Source organism: Mus caroli, unplaced genomic scaffold (genome assembly GCF_978045245.1).
Source record: "Mus caroli unplaced genomic scaffold, Mus_caroli_1 scaffold_6, whole genome shotgun sequence".
Lineage (NCBI taxonomy): Eukaryota > Metazoa > Chordata > Mammalia > Rodentia > Muridae > Mus > Mus caroli.
The window spans coordinates 85,164,460-85,186,500 of record NW_028227261.1 but is presented as its reverse complement, the minus strand read 5'-3'; the positions used below and the strand labels follow the sequence as shown (position 1 = coordinate 85,186,500).

General features: G+C 39.1%; 1 protein-coding gene across 1 annotated transcript in view; it reads right to left on the bottom strand.

Annotated features, from left to right (window-relative positions):
* Window positions 1-18,503, bottom strand: part of Megf9 (multiple EGF like domains 9) — a 108,440-nt gene extending 89,937 nt beyond the window's left edge. The window contains exon 1 of the mRNA XM_021160932.3: window positions 17,768-18,503. Within this exon, the coding sequence (XP_021016591.1) occupies window positions 17,768-18,362 (595 nt within the window). The 5' untranslated portion in view covers window positions 18,363-18,503. The remainder of the gene's footprint in view (window positions 1-17,767) is intronic.
* Window positions 18,504-22,041: the final 3,538 nt, after the last annotated feature.

The window sequence follows — 22,041 nt, the reverse complement described above, 5'->3', positions numbered from 1 at the left end:
AAAACAAGAATCCCTTGAAAGCAAGTAATCATAACATACATTCAGTAATATTAGAACATAAAATGCACAATAGCAGTAAAAGAGCATGAATGGTGTTTTTCAAAGACAAATAATTTTGTTAGGTGGCTGAAAGAGGTATTTGACATCTGGCATTCTTTTCAACAGACTGCTATTAAAATTTCTCCATATTTCAGAATCCTTTTCTATGTAGAGGATTTATGCATATTTTTAGCTCGGATTCTCCATCAAATGGTTTAAGTCAGAGTCTTATATCCCTGGCCTTCCCTGCAATCAGGGAAACTAAGGGTCCAAGGACTGAGCGTGAGGTCCTCCTGGCTGAGGAGATGATGTAGTATGACAAAGGGCAGAAGGGCCTACTCTCATGTTCAGAACCCAGGTACTAGTATTCTCATCAAGCTCTATCCAATGCTCAGTAGCAATATCAGCAGCCCATTTGGTGGCATCATCAGGCATCACTGCCAGCTTTATGGCCTACATTGGGTTCCCCAGGCAATTTTATGATTCCCTAGAAATCCTTGTAATAAACTCAATTTCTGATTAAATCAGTGTGTTAATTTCTGATACTTACAATTAAGACTCCTATTTAAACTGAAGAGAAAGACACTCCAGGCAGAAGAATGGCATAAACAAAGCAAAATAGTCTAGTTAGCTTAATGATTAAGAAAACAGGCTTTGAGGCTAGAAAGAACTGAATGTAAATCAAGGTTTTCTACAATTTAATAGCTATGAAATTTTGTTCATTGTCTTTAAAGTCTTAAAACTTCAATTCTAGCATAACAGAGCAGGGATGATAGTGTTATTTCTTATTATACTTTCTGAGTATTAAATAAGGTCACACAACTCATCTAAAGCTTAGTGTCTGACATAGAAAAAGACCTTCACAGATGACTGCTTCCTTCAGTACTCCTAATGATCACAGTAAGTATGTATATGGTGGAATATATGGCAGTCAGATTCTACTGGAGTCTAAGGCACAAGTTGAAGGATGAAGGAAATGAAGACAAAGATAGATAATGAAGACTTTTAAGTCATATTAAACAGCTTGGGCTTTATGGGATGGGGTTACTTACTGTGCTTAATAGGACTATTATATTAGAGTCTAAATATTAAATTATTAACTAGGAGACTGACATGATTAGGTTTTTCATTGTATATATGTGCCCTATATCTCATGTTGGACCTGACCATTGCTCTGGTCCACTAGTGGGTATGATAGCACTATTGTTAAATATCAATCCCCACAAAATGAAGTTATTCGTTCATTCTTTTTAACAAACAAACCTGCCAAAATTTTACATGTGATGTGTCAATAATGTCTTTTGAGTGGATGAGATTGCGCTGGTCCTATAACTGAAAATAACTGTTCCTTTGATTGAAAGAAACTAACTTTTCACTAAGAAGTTGATTAGATGGGGAAAGAGCTGCAACCTAAAGTGACTGTCAGAAGTCTCACTCACATTTGCACATCTGACCATTTGTGACTTTTGTATAGTGTTATTATACATCAGCATCATGATCTTAGAGTTCATATTAAGTGAATTATGAAAGGTCCTATTGTCAGTCAAGAACAATCAATACTTCCATTTCACAGTGTGGTTTCACTTGCCAAATTCTAACAAGCACTACATGGTCATCTGTCAGCCCCAACCATCTGGTACTGATGGGCAAGCTCACAGTCACTTCCTTGCTTCTAGTTTACATTTTCCATGCTCATCCACCTGTTTGTCCTCATCTTATTCCTACCACAATCTCCTGGCGTTACTCCCACTCCACCCATTTCTGACTTTGAGAAAGACTCTTTGATCTAATTTTGAGTTTTGTAGGAGCTACTGAAAGCAAACATGGATCACCATGTACAACTGGATCCAAGTGCTGAGAAAGAAAAAAATATGAGCTTGCTGGAGGAGGCTAGAAAAGGTGAGAAAATCAGAAGCCAAAATGAGTTCTGTACCCACTTGATGCTTTATTCCATTTTCTGCTTCTCCCATCTGCTTTGGCAATGCAACACAATTTAGTCAGAGAAAAAGTGCATAGCTTTGAAGTCAGGAAGAGCTGGGTTTAAATGATTAGGGTTATTAAGTAAGCATTATTATATTCATGTTACAGGGTAATGTTGAAGGCCAGGTAGCTTGTACATGCAGAGTCTATTTGGTATCCTCTAAGAAACAATGTGAAACACAGACTCTTTCACTTTGCTAGGCCATTTGTGACTGTAGCCTGGTATTAACAAAAGATCCCAGAGGCCTGTACATTTAACAGACTGCTGCCAATTGCTATTCTTGAAATATTGCATTTATTGCTGTTGGTTCGGGATCTCTCTCTCTCTCTCTCTCTCTCTCTCTCTCTCTCTCTCTCTCTCTCTCTCTCTCTCCCCCTCTCTGGTCCTCTCTCTCTTTCTCTCTCTCTCTCTCTCTCTGGTTCTCTCTCTCTCTGGTTCTCTCTCTTTCTGGTTCTCTCTCTCTCTCTCTGGTTCTCTCTCTCTCTCTCTGATTCTCTCTCTCTCTGATTCTCTCTCTCTCTGGTTCTCTCTCTTTCTGGTTCTCTCTCTCTGGTTCTCTCTCTCTCTCTCTCTCTGGTTCTCTCTCTCTGATTCTCTCTCTCTGGTTCTCTCTCTCTCTCTGGTTCTCTCTCTCTCTCTCTCTCTCTCTCTCTCTCTGATTCTCTCTCTCTCTGGTTCTCTCTCTCCCTCTCTCTCTCTCTCTTGTTCTCTCTCTAACTGGTCTTGGCATCCCGATCCTCCTGCCCCTTACACCAAGTGCTTACATTTGCCTTTTGAATTAGCTTTCAGGTAGCCTAGTGCTGTCACATTTGGCGATGATTCTCGTTTGAACTGGGCCCTTCTTCTTTTTTTTTTTTTTTCTTTTTAATTTATTTTTTTATTAGGTATTTTCCTCGTTTACATTTTCAATGCTATCCCAAAAGTCCCCCATACCCACCCCCCCAATCCCCTACCCACCCACTCCCCCTTTTTGGCCCTGGGGTTCCCCTGTACTGGGGCATATAAAGTTTGCAAGTCCAATGGGCCTCTCTTTGCAGTGATGGCCGACTAGGCCATCTTTTGATACATATGCAGCTAGAGACAAGAGCTCCGGGGTACTGGTTAGTTCATATTGTTGTTCCACCTATAGGGTTGCAGTTCCCTTTAGCTCCTTGGGTAATTTCTCTAGCTCCTCCATTGGGGGCCATGTGATCCATCCAATAGCTGACTGTGATCATCCACTTCTGTGTTTGCTAGGCCCCGGCATAGTCTCACAAGAGACAGCTATATCTGGGTCCTTTCAGCAAAATCTTGCTAGTGTATGCAATGGTGTCAGCGTTTGGAAGCTTATTATGGGATGGATCCCTGCATATGGCAATCACTAGATGGTCCATCCTTTTGTCACAGCTCCAAATTTTGTCTCTGTAACTCCTTCCATGGGTGTTTTGTTCCCAATTCTAAGAAAGGGCAAAGTGTCCACACTTTGGTCTTCGTTCTTGAATTTCATGCGTTTAGCAAATTGTATCTTATATGTTGGGTATCCTAAGTTTCTGGGCTAATATCCACTTATCAGTGAGTACATATTGTGCGAGTTCCTTTGTGATTGGGTTACCTCACTCAGGATGATGCCCTCCAGGTCCATCCATTTGCCTAGGAATTTCATAAATTCATTTTTTTTAATAGCTGAGTAGTACTCCATTGTGTAAGGATAGGGCATAGCCATTGCAACAACACTGGTTCTACCCTGCATATTAAAAACATGTATTAGAGAAATTTGATCTGTGACAATGTATGTCTTCCTAATTATAAAAGTCTTGTCAGACTGTCAAGGAAGATAACAAATTTATTAATCTAGAATCATGTTCTTCTGACATTACACTAACATTATTGATAGGTAATAAAACAATATAAATAATAATGACAATTTTGAGTGAATAATATAAGGTGTCTATTAACTTAAGTGCCAATTATTTAATACTGCCATACACATTAAATGATTAAATTCTTTTTCAACAGTATTATGATTCAGTATAGACTTCACAGTTCAAAATTCAGAAAGTACAGATCATGGTATATCATTTTTTGGAAGGCCAGGGCTACCTTTAAGCCATGTCCTCAGCATAGCACCTAAGCATTTTGGCAATGCATGAGCTGGGCAGGTAGGCACCCTGGTTTCTTACCACAGGACTGAAACTATTACATGCCAGGCTTGGTGTCAGAATGCTTTAGGTTTTCAGGGGCCACTTAAACCCAGAAAAAAAAAAGCATGTTTGTATTGGAGAGACACAGAAGAGCAAGTCACTGATCTGGCTAGGCCAGAGAACACCAAGCAAATCATCTTAGGTCACTATGTAAAGTACATTTTTACTCTTTATCGAGATCAGATAAATCGTTTAAATGTGATAAATATTTCCATGTGGATCTGTCATATGTTTGACTCCAGAGTGCTAAATTCAACTTGCATTTTTGTTCTCTTAACAAATAAGTGATCTCATTTACTGCTATGAAAAATTGAGTGATATGCATAGCAATAAAATATTAAAGTTGGCTATAAAAAGGTTTATAGGATAATTTTTTCCCCTGTAAGTATTAGGAAGCACCTAATATGGTAATTTGAACATACCAATCTCTCAGTGTTTTATAAAATAAATTAACATAATAACACTAAAGGCTCTACTTACAACTTCAGTTAGAAGCCATCTCACTTTAAAATATTTAAATTTGTGAAGTTATTTGAAAGAATGGTTTTTGTGCATGAGATACATACAGAATTATATCAGTGACAGGGAAGGGGAGGAAAATAATGTTGGTATAAAAAAATATCTGCAGTTCCACTAAAATGTTTCTGAGTTCACTTTTTAACTTTGCAATTGCTTTCATATTCTAAAACATATTTATACATTTGAACATAAAAATGGTGAAGAAGGATCCATTCAAAACAGGAGAGCTGTGATCCAGGCCTAGTGGCACATGCCTATAATCCCAGAACATAAGAGGCTGGAGCAGTAAGATCTAAGGTCAAGGCTATCCTACAGTGAAATTTCAGGCTAGATAATGAGATCCTGTCCCAAAATTGAAATGAGCAAGCAGACAAAAATCAATTAAAATAATATTAAAGATATGTAAAGCCTGATTTATTATGTTTTATTTCATCAAGGTAATTAACAAAGAATGGCACTAAAGTGTCCCAAACTTTAAAAATAACAGCACAATTTATTATTCAAGGAAGTACATAAGAATATAGTATATATAAACTCACATATAAATTTGTGTATTTTTTTTGTTTGCTTTTAAAAGGCAAATACAAACAATATAATCTGAAAAAAAAAACAACACTAGAAAACAGCTTAAACTCTATAAAACCTTTTTCTTTGAGAAAAACCCAAATTAAGTTATGTGTTACTTCTCAAAAACCTTGGGAGACTGGAAAAAATATTTCATTTTCTAGATAAAGAATCTGACATAAGACCATTAGAAAGTACTTTCAATAATATGTAAAATCAATGAAAGAGGGGCTGGAATTTGGTTCTGACTTCCATTCCACTGATTAGTTGAACCTCTCAGTCCTGCATTTGTGGACAAGTTGAAGCAACAAACTAACACAGAAATTAAAACCAGTTAAACGGGATAGGTTTGCAGGCAATACACCAACAATTCAGTATAATAATACCCAACAGCCAAATTGCTTTGTGTGTTTGGTATACTTTCTAGCTATTCATTATCCCACACAATATTAGTGGGTGGTGGGTTTCTACTATTAATGTTGTATGCTCAGAACTAAGACTGTAAGGAGCATAAAGCCAAATGAGAAATGTGCAGCAGTAAAGGCCTGATATCTTCTTTTAACTAAGCCTCAATAGAAAAATAAGAGTACCCCGGAGCTCTTGACTCTAGCTGCATATGTATCAAAAGATGGCCTAGTCAGCCATCACTGGGAAGAGAGGCCCCTAAGTCTTGCAAACTTTATATGCCCCAGTACAGGGGAACGCCAGGGCCAAAAAGTGGGAGTGGGTGGGTAGGAGAGTGTGGGGGAGGGTATGGGGGACTTTTGGGATAGCATTGGAAATGTAAATGAGGAAAATACCTAATAATAAAAAAAAGAAAGAAAGAGAAGAAAAACAAACAAACAAACAAACAAAACGGCATGTTGAAATGCTGACCCCTCCTATTGCCCCCCATTATTCCCAGTAGCCATTTTCACACCTAGACTACATTTCTACAAATGATTGACAAGATGGAAGAAAACCTAAAAAGCTATTCAGTTCACCCAATTTCCTTCAGAGTGGCCAATATCCAAAAATTTCTGAGACTATACTTGTGTGTGTGTGTGTGTGTGTGTGTGTGTGTGTGTGTGTGTGTGTGCATACATGCATACATACATAGCTTTAATGAGCATTAAAATTAAAAGAACCTCGGGACTCTCATGTTCTGCTCACTGCTTACCCCTTTGCCCACATTCACCAAGTAAAAGCAGCAGATTTAAAGTAAACCATGAAAATATAAAAAGATCCCTGGAAATATGCTAGTTGCTAAGAACAATGTAATACTGAAACAAGTTTTCAAAATCAGTTATCTCAAGGGCATAACTTTGGCTAACTAAAATTTATTTAACATTCCTCTTGTAAGTTGAAAACATTCCTGCTCCTTATCACTTTCTCTTTGACTAGGCAGAACACATTCCTTCTCCCAAATGAATAATTTCTCCTTTCCTTGGAGCTTAGCTGTCTCCCTGGCAAGGCATCATATAGAACAGCTGTTCTATTACGAGTATAAAAGCAACCCCATCTGATCTAATTGCAAAACATATGGGCAGATTGAAACCAAACTTCTAGTGTGCACTGTATCTTTAAGGGGGAAAAAAAAATCAGATTTTTATTGGCAAAATACAGTTTAAAAAATGCCATGAATTCAAATATTGATCAGTTTAAACAGTGTCTATTTAAATAAGTTTAAATTTTTCTCATTTAAAATTTTATTTATGTATTTTGAAAAATGCAAGTAAAAAAGCATATACCAATATTAAGCAGACCTTAAAACTGTATAACTGAATGAACGGTTAGAATAACATTGGGATGGAAGCTCTGGAGCTTCACCCTGGATTTTACAGTCTTATTACCAAATATATTTTTATTCATTTATCTATCAAAAATGAAAACTAAATCACAAAATTGGAACTAGAAAAACAATTAGCTTTAAATCCTCTTTCATAACTTAGGTCCATTACCTGAATTCAGTCTTTCCCCATCCCCAAATATTTAGCCATTCTTGTCTTCTTTTCTGCATGCTATACAGTCCCCATGTGCACAGTGCTTAGACATTCCCATAGATCATTGGCTAGATTCTGGAGATGAGGAAGAACATATTTTACTTTTTTTTCTGAGATTTTGTGACCTCACTTAAAAGCATAGATTCTAAGTGCATTCATTTTCCTGCTAAATTGTGATTTCACTTTTCTTTTCAGCTGTATAGAAATATATATAGGAAGTTTTCTTTATACAGTCATTTGTTGATTGACAACTAGGCTGTTACTATAGTGAATAAAGTAGCAATAAACATGAGGGTGCAAATATCTCTGTGGTAGGATGCAGACTTCTCTGGGTACATGCTCAGGCATGAAATAGTGGGATCATGTGGTAGTTCTATTTCTAATTTTTTTGAGAAATCTTCAAACTAATTTTCACAATGGTTGTATTAGTTTTCACTAATTTATTTATTTATGATATCTATACTGAAAAGGCTGAGGTGGTATTTCAAAATAGTTTAATTTACATTTTCCCAATGGCTAGAGATACTGAGAATTTTTAAAAATAGGTGTTGGTCACTTGTGTTTCTTTTCTTGAAAAGTATTTATTTTCATTTGCCCATTTGTTGATTGGCAGTTTTATTTCCTTGGCATTTTTATTCTTTGTAAATTCTGGATTTTAGCCCCTTGTCTGATGTGCAGCTGGTAGAATTTTTTTCTCACATTATGTAGGTTGTTTGCTCTGCTGTTTCCTTTGCTGTATAGAAACGTTTAATTTTCACAAAAGCCCTGCCTATTGATACTTGAAGTTAGTTTCTGTGATATCATTGTTCTATGAAAATGTTCTTGCCCAGCCCAAAATCTCAAAGGGTATCCCCTATGTTTTCTCCTAGAAGCTGCATTGTTTCAGGTATTAAATTCAGGTCTTTGGTCCATTTTGAATTGATTTTTATAGAAGGTGAAAGATAAGAATCGAATATCCTCTTCAGATACATTAATTAAAATTAACATTAAAGTGTTTGTTTCAAATTCTTTAGATAAAATGGAGAAAAGACCCAATATCCTATGTTCAGCTTTCATCAAAGACTGCAGCTAATTTTTCCTAAAGAAAAAAAAATACATTTAATCCATCATCTCTGCCTGCCTAAATTTTGTAGTTTTGTCAGGCCTCAGGAGGTTTCCTGTCTCAGACAGCATCTTCTACATATGCTTTCTTCAGAATGGCATCACCCTGACACTGAGCAAGTATCTCAGATGCTGACCAAACTTGCTAAGCCAATTACATGACTCTGTGTCATATATTGACTTAATCTCATGTACATAGAGATTTAGCATGCTTATCACAACTTTTGTCCATTGTTTTCATTTTATAGTATGACTATAAAATCAAAATTGCATACAGTAAACAAACAGAAAAAACAACTTGAGGAAGTGCAAGTACCCAAATAACACAGTTTATAAGTCAAAGTTCTTATCTCATTTTATAAATGAAATTATTTGCCCAAATCATGAGATAAGTAAAATGACTCCAAAGTTCATATCTTATATACAAGACCTCAGCTTTCTAACTTAGCTATTCTTTCCCCCCAAATTATCAGATTCTCATTTGTCTATTTTGGTTTTTCTTTTAGCCAAGAAAAATAGAAAGGACAATGTCATGTAATAAAAATGAATAATTAGTGTAATATATAAGCTCTCAGAGTTCCACATGCTCTATTAATAGGAGCAAAAGGGAAAAACTAGAGGGAAGTTCATTTTAAGAGAGAAGGCCATGGTTACATTATAGTCCTCAAGAATAAACTGCATGCTTATTCTAATTACCACCACACTTCTTCATTCATTTGGCCACTAAATACTGAAAATCTATTTGGGCTATTCAATGGTGATATAAATGTAAATTACTTCTTTAAAAATTACATGTATTAATTTTGTGTATATGTACTACAGCAAGTGTGGGGAAGATCACAACTGTGGGAGTCTATTCTCTCCTTCTCCCTTACTATATTTATTACTGGAGAGATAGATGTGTTGTGTAAGCATGCTTACACATGAGAGTGCACTTATACATACATGTGGAGTCAAAGGCCAACTCATGAGAGCCAGTGCTCTCCTTCTGCCATGTAGGTTCAAGGGAATGAACCCAAGTTATTGCATGGTGAGAGTCACCTATATGATCTGAGTCGTCTCACTGGTCTCCTTTTCTCTTAAGCTTTCTGAGTCCCAGTATTTGCCATCTATAAGATGGGGATGATGACATTTAACTTCTTTATTGTTTAAGAACAAATGATGTACATTTTAAAAGCCTGACAAGAAATTGTTCATATAAGTACTCAGTTATATTTGTTGCCACAGTTTTAAATATCTGACTAGAACAGAAAGCTGAAATGAAGTCTCTTTTTCTTTTTCTTTTTCTTTTTTCTTTTTTGAGGGTTGTTGTTGTTGTTGTTGTTGTTTTTCGAGACAGGGTTTCTCTGTATAGCCCTGGCTGTTCTGGAACTCACTTTGTAGACCAGGCTGGCCTCGAACTCAGAAAACTGCCTGCCTCTGCCTCCCAAGTGCTGGGATTAAAGGCGTGTGCCACCAAGCCTGGCTGAAGTCTCTTTTTCTTCCAGCAAATCTGCTGGAATTGCATGTAATTTGGGGCAATGCAATTGAAGAGGGAGATTAAGATATTTCCAAACAGATTTTTACCATTCCTATTTCTAAATAAAAAATTTTAAGATAAAGAAGAGAAATTTATTTGAATTTCCCAATCAAATTCCATAGCTTAACTTGTTATTTCCCATACCGTTTATTTTTAATTATGACTAGGTTCTTTTTATTACATTGAGCACCAGCTAGTGTCTAGGAAAGAAATGTAGACAATCCTAATCTCTTATCATCATCTTTCTGCTATTTAAATATGAGCACTAAAACCAGCCAAAGGATTAAACTCAGCAAATAAACTCCAAGGAGAACAGCTACAAATAAAAATGATCAAATGTGAAACTTATCAAATTACCAATAACAGAATCAATAGAGGGCAGAAGCTAAGCCTTTTTACACTCATATAATACTCAGAAATTAAAGTAATTAACCTCAAGGTAGATGGAAAGTTCTAGAAGATTCTAAGAACACTTTGAAATCCATACTTGTTAATTATTAGAAGCATTCTGTTCACTATTAACTTTAATTGTATTTCTACAAGGAAAATTCTGTCATTCAAAAGATCAAAACATTTGTTTCTCAACACAATTAAGCCTCATATACCAAAGCAGTGTATCAAGAATAGCCAATATTATTCATAAGAGAAAAAGAAAATTGCTACTTAAAATAATTTATATTTTGTTTCTTAAAAAGTATATATATGGAAAAAAGTCAGTCACAGAAAAAAAAAGAGAGGTTTTGTTCTGCACAAAAAGAGTTCAACTCCGTGCACCCTAATACCAAGACATCTTCAAGGACTTTTTGTTCATCTAGAAAGATCTCTTGGAAGAATTAGGCTTTGAGGATGCATTGAAGGAGGACAAAGTGGTAAATTGTTCACTAGAGAGGGTAATTTGGCTTCTTAAATAACAGGGAAAGAAGGGTAGGGCCCATGAATGAGACTGAGTAAGAGCAACACATGGAGGAGTTTGCACTGGAAACATGAGCAGATAAAGACTAAAGAACGTGGAAGAGTTCTCTGACAGCTACCTGGGGAAGAGTGGCATCACAATGGCGGTTATTTTGACATAAATTTATTGGATGTATTTGAGCAAAAGGACCTGATAGGTTACTACTTTTGAGCAAACATTTACTGTGATTCAAGCACATATGTATTATTTTCTTTATCACAAATAAACAAGATCTCTTTTTAAAGTTGAAGTGCAGATAGTATGTTTCAACTAAAGAAATGGTATAGATGTTTCAACTAAAGAAATGGTAAACTAAGATCCATACTTTAAAAAGATGTAAATGTAGCCACAGAAATACCTGTAATATAATGTTGAAATTAACAATAAAGAATTTTATATCTAAAGAAAACAAAAAAAAAATCAAGACCAAGGTAAAAGGCATAAAATAAAAATCTATGTAATTAAAAATATTATCTAATTTCTTTCCACTAAACAAGATCCTCTCTCTCTATTTGCTTCTGCTCTATGAAGTACCCTTAAGCAGTCATCTCTCTACCCATAATTGACCCATCAGTAAAAACAGCACTGTAATGCTTCGGTCCATTCTTTTTTTATAAGGGTGCCAGGACGTCTGGAAGGATAATGCACACATGTTTAGAATGCTAAGATGAAAAGTAATGCACTTTAATTTTATGAGTCTTTAGTTAAATCAAGATAAAAAGACCTGGTCAGATTATTCCAATGTGTAAATTTTCAACTAGCCAGAAGGCTTCCTGGAGACATTATTCAAAACACTCTAAACTAATGTTATGGAGTTTATGCTTATTTTCCAGAAACTAATCAGACTAAGGAATTTATACACACCAGTAGGCACTTAGGCCAGGAAAAATATACAGTGAATATAAGAAGTCCTTATGACTGAACCTAAAGATAATTCATACAAATACATCCATCAAAGCAAAATGAACCCTATTCAAAAGGATGAGCACAGTTTAGTATCACAGCCATAAACCATTATAAAACAAAAAGTTAAAGGTCGATCGATGAGCAGTGTACAATACAGTAAATACCAAAGAGAATTGGGTCTCATTTTCCTTATTTATAAAACAGGGTTGAAGTTACAGCTCAAAGGAGGAGTTGTACTTATCATATACAAGGGCCTGGATTTAATCTCCAGCACCAGAAAAAAAAAATGAGGATCATACTATCTAATAATACCTCACTGTTCTAAGGATGAAACCACATAATGAATTTAAGACAGCATGTTTGCAATTACTATTTTAGTGGTCCACAACACTCAAACCTAATGCTAAATAATAGAAAATCTAAAATTAAGTATTTTTCCTGCTACTCTTAGTAGCAAAAGATACCAAAATTTAGAACAGATTTCAAAGGGGATTTAAGCTTTATTATCCTTAGGTGAACCCCTTCTAGCAAAGCATGGTGAGGTCCCCGCTACTGGTAATCTTTTTATGAAGTTAATGTTTACTCTCCTGTCTCTAAGGTAGAAGAGACAGAAAACCCACTGGACCCTCATTCTGTCTTCAGATAAGAAGGCTGTGCAAGGTGTTCTCAGTGCCCACCTGTCTTATTGCAAATGCCCATATTTTCCCTCTAACATACCCCATTTACTTGGATGCAAAGGGGTAACGAGGGCAACTCAATTTTAGAACCAAGCTACAACTGATCTAGGGAAGGGACAGGGCTTAGGATAGACACCCAAACTGCAGTTCTGATGAGCAGTAACATAAAGCTTTTAAACAGTGTTTATAGAGAAGCACCACAGGAGTAGCAGGGTTGAGCCAGGACTTTGCAAAGCTTGGGCTCAAGTGTGTGTTTTAAGTATGGGCCAGGTGATGCAAGGTCTGGGCCCAACAAATATTCAAGAAAATTATTAAGAATCCAGACACAATGGTGAGCTTCTGTAATTCCAGTTACTTAGACTGAAACAGAAGGATGGCTTAAGCCTATGAATAGAAGGCCAACCTAGGTAACATAGTGAAACCTTATCCAAGGCAGGGAAGGAAGTACTTGTATGTATTCCAAGATAGGTAAAGAACCAGGATGTCTATTCTGCAAGCCCTGTTTTGAATATGAATGACAATAAAACCTGGCTTGATCAAAGGCAAGGCTGCTCAAGATTCTTAGCCCACTGAGTTGTTGATATTGAACATATTATTATGACTGTCTTCATAAGTCTGATTACTAGATATTCTCCCAGCTACACCAGGATGTATTGGTTAACTTCCTAAAATCTGAAAAGCTCTCCAATATATCTATACACATAGGTTTTTGATAAAAGGCTTTGAACCTGTCTTCTCCTTAGAGCCTATAGAGTTTTTATTTCCAGAAAATAAATGTTAGTTAGTCACAAATAACTACATGTAATAGCACTCTGGCTTTAACAGTGGAGACTATTGGGCTAAAAAAAACATCTTCAAATCCAGCGAGGAGGATCTTGCATTTCTAGAATGTTTTTTTTTTCAAGTGAACTCTAAAGTGTTAGGCATGGTAGCACCTCCAACCACCAAGGGGGTAGCAGCAAGAGGATGACAAGTTAGAGGTCAGCCTGAGCCACATAGCAAGTTCTAGGTCAGCCTGAGCTACAGCTAGACCCTTTCTTAAACAAAACCAAGCAAATAAAGCAAATCAAATAGAATCCATTTTTAATATTGTAGTCATACCTCAGAGAAGCTAGAGATTTCAAACTGGCTTCTGAGGCTTGCTTAAACAAAGTCTCTTCTTGTAGTCTTGATCATAAGTAAATAATTAAGACTCCTTGTAAGGTATAAATGTGCCTTGAATCATGCACATTTAATCATCACAGAACTTAAGAGCTGAAAGAGACCCTTGAGAACTAACATAAGCTATTATCCCTTCCCTTCCAAACTGTTTTAACGTCCATGAATTTCTTCTTCCCAGTGAGGCAAGAATAACCTGCCCTGACTTGTCCTTAGACTTGATTTGTAGGAACACCCTGCAAGTCATGTGAACAACCTGGGTGGAGTACAATTTGAGCTCTAACAAGCATCTGAATTTAACATAATCAATCTTAAGAGCATGGAAAATTTCAGATATTTTAGAAAAATCACAAATACTTCTAAGTCCAGATAAAAGAAGATTTATCTAACACGTATCTTTTAAATGCATAAGTTAAAATAGTTAGTTATCTTGATGCATTCAATGAGTCAACCACACAATTTTGCTGCCAATAAAAAAAAAATGCTGTGCTTAGGGGACTAAATACAAAATCAGTATTGTACCCAGAAAGAACAAGGTAACCACTCTCTCTGCTATGAGCTGTGCTGGAGTATATCTAGACTATTGGGTTCAGCTCTGTTCTGTGTTTTAGGGAAGTTACAGAAAACTGAAAAGGTTCAGGTTAGAGGTGACCAGGATAGTGAAGAAATATGAAGCCATGTGAAATAAAGACAAATTGAAGAAGCCAAAGTTATTATTTGTACTCAAGAGTACAACTACACCCCTCAAATCTGAAGACGTGCAGAGAGAAAACAGACTTGGACATGTTTTCAAAGGCCACAATCCATCTAGTCAAACGTTAGCTAAGGCAGAGACGTTTTACCTAAGCCTATAGAAGTATTTCTTAAAATGTAGAGCCATGCTGGGCTTCAGTGGATTCTAAGATCCTAATTAGTCCATGTAAAACAAACATGAAAGCATTTGTCACTAGCTCAGGGCCTTACTGCTGATTATAACTCTCTAGTAAGATCACAGCTTTTCCATCCACCCTTTATCCAACCAATCAGTATAGTGTTATGCCAGGTTTGTGAGAGGAAAGTGCTTGCTGGGTAACTAGTTTCAGTTTGCAGATCAGTGTTCTGTGTAAACAATGGGATCCCAACTGACTGCTAGTAAGAGCTTTCAGCTAAATCTCTAGGAAGGATTTTTTTTTTTTTTTTACTGATTCCTATAGCAGTTTAAAAGACCTTCCCAATCAAATGATATATTAGACAGCAACCAGTTCTCATAGAAATGTTGAAATAAAATTCTACAACCATCTTGCCCAATGGCAGGAAATCCAGCTTTGCAAGCCAAATCAGCTCTTTCAAATTCATATAGAAGTTTTTCCTCTGTTGAAGAGCTATACTTACTATCTAAAGTATATTGGAGTCCATGCTATAATTAAAAAGTCACTTTGAATATATCACTGTAAGGCTAAAATTGAATACCAGTAGGCCACAAAGTCAGTCAAGCTACTGAGAACTAAACACAGACAATTCTGTGAATGAATTCACAGAAGACCCTAAGTGACACACTATTTAAACAAAGGTGAATGACCTCAATTTGATATCCTGAAGTGTTTGCTACAGAAAGGCAGCCATACAGAAATTATGGCCTATAGAAATTATGAAAAACAGTTCAAATGGTAAATATTCATAAACCCAGCTTGGTTTCACTTAAAATTGATTTGAATTCTAAGTGCTGATTTGGTATCAAACTATCAGAGAATATAATAAATACATGATGGATTCTCTGTGCTTTTCAAAGCTATATATATATATATATATATATATATATATATATATATATGGAACTGTTAAATGAATTAATAACGAACTGGTTAAACAAGTCCACTTCCTCTGTCCATATTTACAATGAAAAATACTATTGGAAGGAATACAGGCAGAACCAAGGTACTTACATGAAAGAAATTTAAAAAAATTAAAAATTATGTTATAGTTAAGTGACTATATCAAGATGGAGATAATATATATGTATATATATATATATATATATTTCCATTTTAGTTTTACAAATTACTAATTAGTTAAATTTTGATGGTGATTATTCATATTAAACAAGTCTCTACCCCTGAGCCCTAAAATTTATTTGAAAATACAACTGTGTTGATATATGCCCAGAAAGAAAAATTTTAAGATGGAACAAACTGCTATGAGGAGTAACGTCTAGGTCCTCTAGGAGCCAGAACTAGAGAGCAGTGGAGGAGTGATGTTGTCCTTTTCTTTTAGGTTTCTGATTATCTCTTTTGGCAATAAGGATTATCTTTGTGTTCTTAAAATGTCAAAAGTGAAATGACATTAACTGTATGTTTATTTATCAGATACTAACAAAAGGAAGCAATTGCTAGTTAAATATTATGTGCTTAAAACTCCAGACATTCTAACTCATCCTTTTTCTATTTACTAGAACAAGGTATAGAAGTCACAAACCCCCACTTGGCTTCTCCATATTTTTTGAATCAGAAAACAGAGCTGGTCATAAATAAAACACAACACACAGGTGCTTATCGAGCACAGGGACTATTCTAAGCACTAGTTAGGTATGCATTGACTTAGTGGATTTTCTTCTCTCTTCTCCTAACCTCTCTCTACTGTTTTTCTTTATTTCTTGAGTCTTGCCATACACTCCAGATTGTATTAAATGTATTATGTAGCCTAGGCTGGCTTTGAATTCCTGATCCTCTTGTATTTGCTTCCTCAGTACATGTGTAGTATACACACTCAGTCCATTTTACACAATTTGCACAGTAAACCTATAAGGACTATGATAACCTGCATCTGGAGGTTGAAGAAAGTAAGATCACAAGGACCTGTCCATACTTACGTTGACAAAGGGGGACAATAAGATGGAATTCAAACCTAAAAATGGACTCTAGAGTCTACACTTAGGTACTAGTCTAACTTTTAGTAATATGTCAATCTCTCTTTATAAAAAGCTAAAAAGCATCAAAGGTTTAAAAAAATAGCTAGTTAGTACATTCCTTGAAGCTAAAAGAGATCCAAATGTGGCTTTTGGGGGTGAATAATCTGCATTCCTACTTGTGCCTTTGCCGAGCTCCAACATACGATTTAAGGCTTAACCATCTGGGAAAATCTTCTACCAACTCAATTATAGTCCAAACTTCATACCTGACTCCACAGTAAACCACTGAGCCTAAGAATTAGGTCAACAATCAGATCAAGCTAGACAAGTAAGTGCTCTGGGCAAATCTCCACCCCAATGCAAAGCAAAAGATCTCAGAAAACTTGCTGAATTTCTTAAAGAGGTAGGCCTTATTGGTTGAGTTCCTGGCCTATTTAAGATGCAAAAGGGTGAAAGAACAGCAGTTGTATCTTAACTTTGCTTGAACACTTTCACCAGCAGAAGAGCTGCATTTCCTATTGTGAGCTCAAACATAAATTGGCATGTCAGCATCAGCAGTAAGGAACATCCTACTTTAAAAAGGGGCAAAGATGGGTATCCCTGCTCAAATGGCATTTGCTCAAGCACTGACCTTGGAACCGAGGCAGAAAGAAGTGGTGTAAGGAAGGGATTTAACCTAATTTATAAACTTGCTCAACCTAGAAACACACCTGCCCCAAATGACCTATAAAATCTACTTATTTGCTGAGAAAACACGGACTACAATGCCGTTTTTATTTGTAATTCCAAGCCTGAAATGGCCTGTTTTTAAGCAAACTACATTGTTCATCTTTTCCAACACACACACACACACCCCAATATCTATTAACTACACCAATGGAAAGAAACAAACAAGGACACTAGAGCTCTGGGGAATCCCGTAAAGGCTTTTACCTGCGCATTGATAAAGCACCATCCTAGCTTTCAAACTTTCCCCCAAATATCCCAGGTAGGGTGGCCTTCTGGGCGGATCCAATAGAAAAGTTTGTGTCCATTCTGGGACTCTGACAAAGGCCAGAAAACCCTGTTTTAGGAAGAGACCCTAAGCCTTCCATATAGCAGCAGCTCCCTCTGGATGGAGCATGGCACCAGGTTGGGGGACAAAAGACTTTCTAGATTTGGAGGGATTGGGGGTTTACTTTAACTGGAGCTCGGATCTTCCCTTGGGAAGCTCTTGGGCAAGAAGTGGCCAGGGTGACGAGGCCGGTGTGTAAATAGGCAGTGCCTGGGGGAAGGTCCAGAGGACTAGGAAGCGCGGAGACTCACCTGGGGGAGGAGATGTAGGGGCTTCGGTGACAGGTGCGGTGGGCGGGACTCTGCTACTGTTGCTGCTTCTGTCCGGGGACTCGGCAGTTGGGGTCCCTGGAGTGCTGGAAGCCTGAGCGGTGGTGACTACAGAGGTGGTCGGCGGCTGGCCAACTGTGCTCGCAAGGGTGGTGGGCGCGGGTCTGGAGGGTGGTGATTCCGTGGTGGGAGTGTGTCCGTCCTCCGAAGGGGTGGCGGGCGAGAGGTCCAGAGCCGGGAAGGGGGTGGCAGCGGGTTGTGCGCTGGTGCGGAGAGGAATGATCTCCGGGGAGCCGGCTGAAGGGGTTGTAGCCCCGGTTTTGCGGACTACTGTGGTGCGCGGGGGGCCGGTCCGCGGGGCCTGCGCCGTGGGAGCCGCGGCCTTAGGGAAGGGGCTGCTGGCTTGGTCCCGAAGCCCCGGGCTGGGCGACGGGACCACCTGCCCCTCGGCCCCGCCGCCACCGGTGACATTCCCTGCCGAGGCTGTGGAAGCGGCTGCGGCGGCCGCGCAGCACAACAGGGCGAGGCCGCCCAGGCTCGGCAGGCTCCTCATGGCGCGCTCGGCTCCGCCATTCATTCATTCATCCAGTCGATCGGTCAGTCATCTTCTCCTCCCTGCCGTCCGACCAAGGAAAGCGTTGCCGCCGCTGCCGCCACCAAGAGCACCATCGCCACCTCCCTCTGACAGGCGGCCGGCCCCGCGGGCGGGCCTCAACGCGGAGGGAGCGACTGGGCGGAGCGCGCACTGCCCGCCCTCCTCGATAGGCAGCGAAGCCTAACCAATCGGAAGCCGCGTTGGCCCACGTGATCCGCCCGCTCCCCGGCCTCTTTGTAACGGTGCAGACCAATCAGAGGACTCCAAAAGAAGAGGGCGGGACGTCGGGAGGCGCGAGAGGTGTTGGAGCCGGCTGGGTTCGCTGCGGCTCCGGCTTTGTCTACCCACAGAGCGGGGCGCGGGCCTTGGGCATCCAACGCCGCCGAGCAGACAAAGGACGCGGCCCGCGCTGCAGATTCCAGGCCAAATCATCTGTTCCACTGGGCTGCGAGCTGGACCCGGGGCGGGGAGTCCCCTGTGGGCAGCGTCTCCGCCCTTCTGAACAATGGGGGCGCCGAAGCCGCACCCGGACTCGGGCGGGGGCTGGGTTACATCCCCGCGACGGGCGAGGGTGGTGGCAGCTAAGATATAGATGGAGCTCCGCTCTCACTCTGTTGCTCAAGACAGCGGGCCTTGGCCCTGCGGTATCAACACTGCCATCCCCATTTCAGAGATGGGGAAACTAAAGCTCTTGCTGATGGCTTCAGCAAGCCAACTTCTGTGCCCCCACTAAGCACCTGCTGATGGCATGGCCCTGCTCTAAGCCAGATGGGACAGCCTGGAGCCCCATCCTGAGCACAAGAGGGTGTGGAGGAGACAAACTCGCATGCACACTTTATGCCCAGAACCTCGGAAAGAATAGAATAGGACCAGGTTGAATTTCAGCTCCTTGTCTCTCTTGCTGAGTGGTTTTGTGGCTCAAGCAGTTTTCTTAACCACGTAATGGTGAGATGAGAGGGCACACCCCATCCCCCTCACAGAGTTGTGAAAATGAAATCATGTACTTGAAGGGTTTAACCCAATGCTTGGCCCACGGTTGTAAACCGTCATTAATGCTAACCACTTGGGGTTGCACTATGTCAGGACAAGCCTAAGGTTGGAAAGCAGCCCGCACTGCCTCTGAGTCCCCAGAGATTCCTGCCTGTTGCCTGCATTGGGGTTGGGCTGATAAGAGAGCTTGACCCTGGATGACATTAAACTCTGCAGGAAGTTTGAAATCAGGCAGGCAAACTTGCACCATCACCCAGGATCCAGCACTGCGGGACATGGTAGCCTCAGCTGAGCAACTTTTAGGTGCAGTCTGGCAGGACAAGTTTGTCATCTGATGGCTTAATTCCATCCCAGCAGCCTCACTGTAAACCCAGTCGTGGCCTCTCCTAGGATGCTTGCCTTTGTGCATGATTTCCCATTAGTCATTCTCCTCTAACCAGACAGGCAGGATGAGATTTGTGTGTGAACTCCTGTGTGTTAACAAAAGCATGCATTTATTTGCCTGAGTGAGTAGTGGGTGGGGAGAGGATATGTTGGAGCTTGTGTATGAAAGCATAAACACATTTGTAAGTCTCTCTGTGAAGATTGTATGTGTGAGTCTGCATATATAAGAACTTATATTTTCATGTGATATGTTTAAGATATTAATGCATGCACACTGGTGTGTGTTTTGTGTGAATTTTCTGTGTGTGTCTTTAGAGGCCTACCTATGTAAGAAATAGGGGACTAAATGAGAGGGCCATGTAACTGTTCTGAAGACAAATATTTAGCAAGGATTGACCATAGTTCTATTTTTACTTGCCTTTAGGAAGGGAGTGGACGTGTCGTGGCCCTCCCCTGTATTCTTTTGGTTCCTCAGCCCCAACCAAAATGCCACATCCTCTAGGACTTGGATTTCTGAGTGGGAGTTCATCCCTCCCTAGTTCCCTACCGGCCTTTGTTTATAACCCTGATCTATCAACCCCTGCCTCTTCCTAAAAGGATTAATGATGGCTTTTAGACATAAGTACTACAAATAAAATGAACCACCCACATGACTTAATTACTTCTCCTGGACACTCATCAACCTCAGAACTAGAACTTGTGATTAATACCCCTGCCTGTCTATTTCACCCAGCTCTATGTTCCAGTGCCTAGCAGTGAGCAGTAAAACATGCTGATTAATCTGAAAGAGATCCTGTTGTGCTCACAGGGAAGGAAAGCTTGTGTTTTTTAGAGCCACAGACTTGGATCAAGTTTCCTTGAAGGAAAGCATTACCCTCTCTGAACCTCAGTTTCCTTGTCTTTAAAAATGAGGCCATTAATTCTTTAAACAGATCAAACAGAACTGTTTTTTATTTTTTTTAACCGAGCCTTTTGACACACCAATTATACTCCATTGTCACTTAACGTTTCAATTGCTATTGCTAACCCTGAGTTTTGTTAGCTGAAAGACTACAGCAGAAACCTCTGTCCCAAAAACTCCAGATCAGGTGACAAGGCTTGACATTTGCTCTACTGGATATTTCCAAATGGTATCTAAAAACTGCTGGCTTGGCCCTGAGCTGTGCTGTATCAGAGATTCTTCACTGCTGGAGGGGGAAAGCTGATGTGGCTTTTTTTTTTTTTTTTTTTTTTTGGTCAGGAGGATCCCAGAATAAAGGCCTAGAAACCTTGCAGAGTGATTCAGGGCTGCTGTGCCTTGGACAAGGACATTTCATGCAGGACTTCTCAGGTGGGACAATTAGCCAAAAATATGTCTAGGAAGTGTTGAATTTTTGTAAGATAATATTTTTGAGACAGTCTCCCTTTGTAGCTTAGACTGGCCTCAGTGTGCCTTCCACGTGCGTGGATACTGGAAAGAACCATCAATAATCCATCAATAATCAAGGCCTGTAAGATAACTTAGATATATTATTAATGCTTCAACATTGAGTCTTTTTATTACTTTTAATTTTTTCACTTTGTGATTGCATGCGTACATACATGAACACAGGCATGCTTGGCTCACATGTAGACGTCAGAGGCATTCGGGGGAAGACTCTTCTTTCGTTCTACTACTTGGGTTTCATATGTTAAACTCAAGTTGCCAGGCATGGTAGTACTTACCTTTATCTCGTGAGCCATCTAAGGAGCCCAAAGTTTTAAACTCACTGCTTGGCTTTTATCTCTATACCACAAACTACAAGATGGCCTGGTTTGTTGTGTTTTCCGAAACAGTGCTTTACTCTACAATCTGGACTGGCCTAGAACTCCTCAGGGAGTCCAGTTTAGCCTAGAGCTCATGACAGTGCCCTGACTTAGCTTCCTGAATTACATCATGACCAACGTGACTTAGTTTGTAAGTTTATATTTAAAAATAGAAAAATAACCATAAATATCTAATCTGTTCAGTTTAATTATATACCATCACTATCAGGATGGCTATCATGGAAATGTAGCAGATATCAATAATAGGTAATAGAGATTGCAAGTTCCAGGCACCCTCCTGAGAGAGGCCCGTGAATTACTTCATTTAACTTTTAGAAAGCCCCCACTCCCAAATATACGCCCTAGACTGTTTGGACTACTATAACAAAAACTAGGAGACTTACAAACTATGCCGATATTCCTCACAGTTTTGGTGGCTAAGAAATTCAAGATCAAGATACCAGCTTGTTGAGTGTCTGGGAAGAGACTTCTTCCAAGTGCA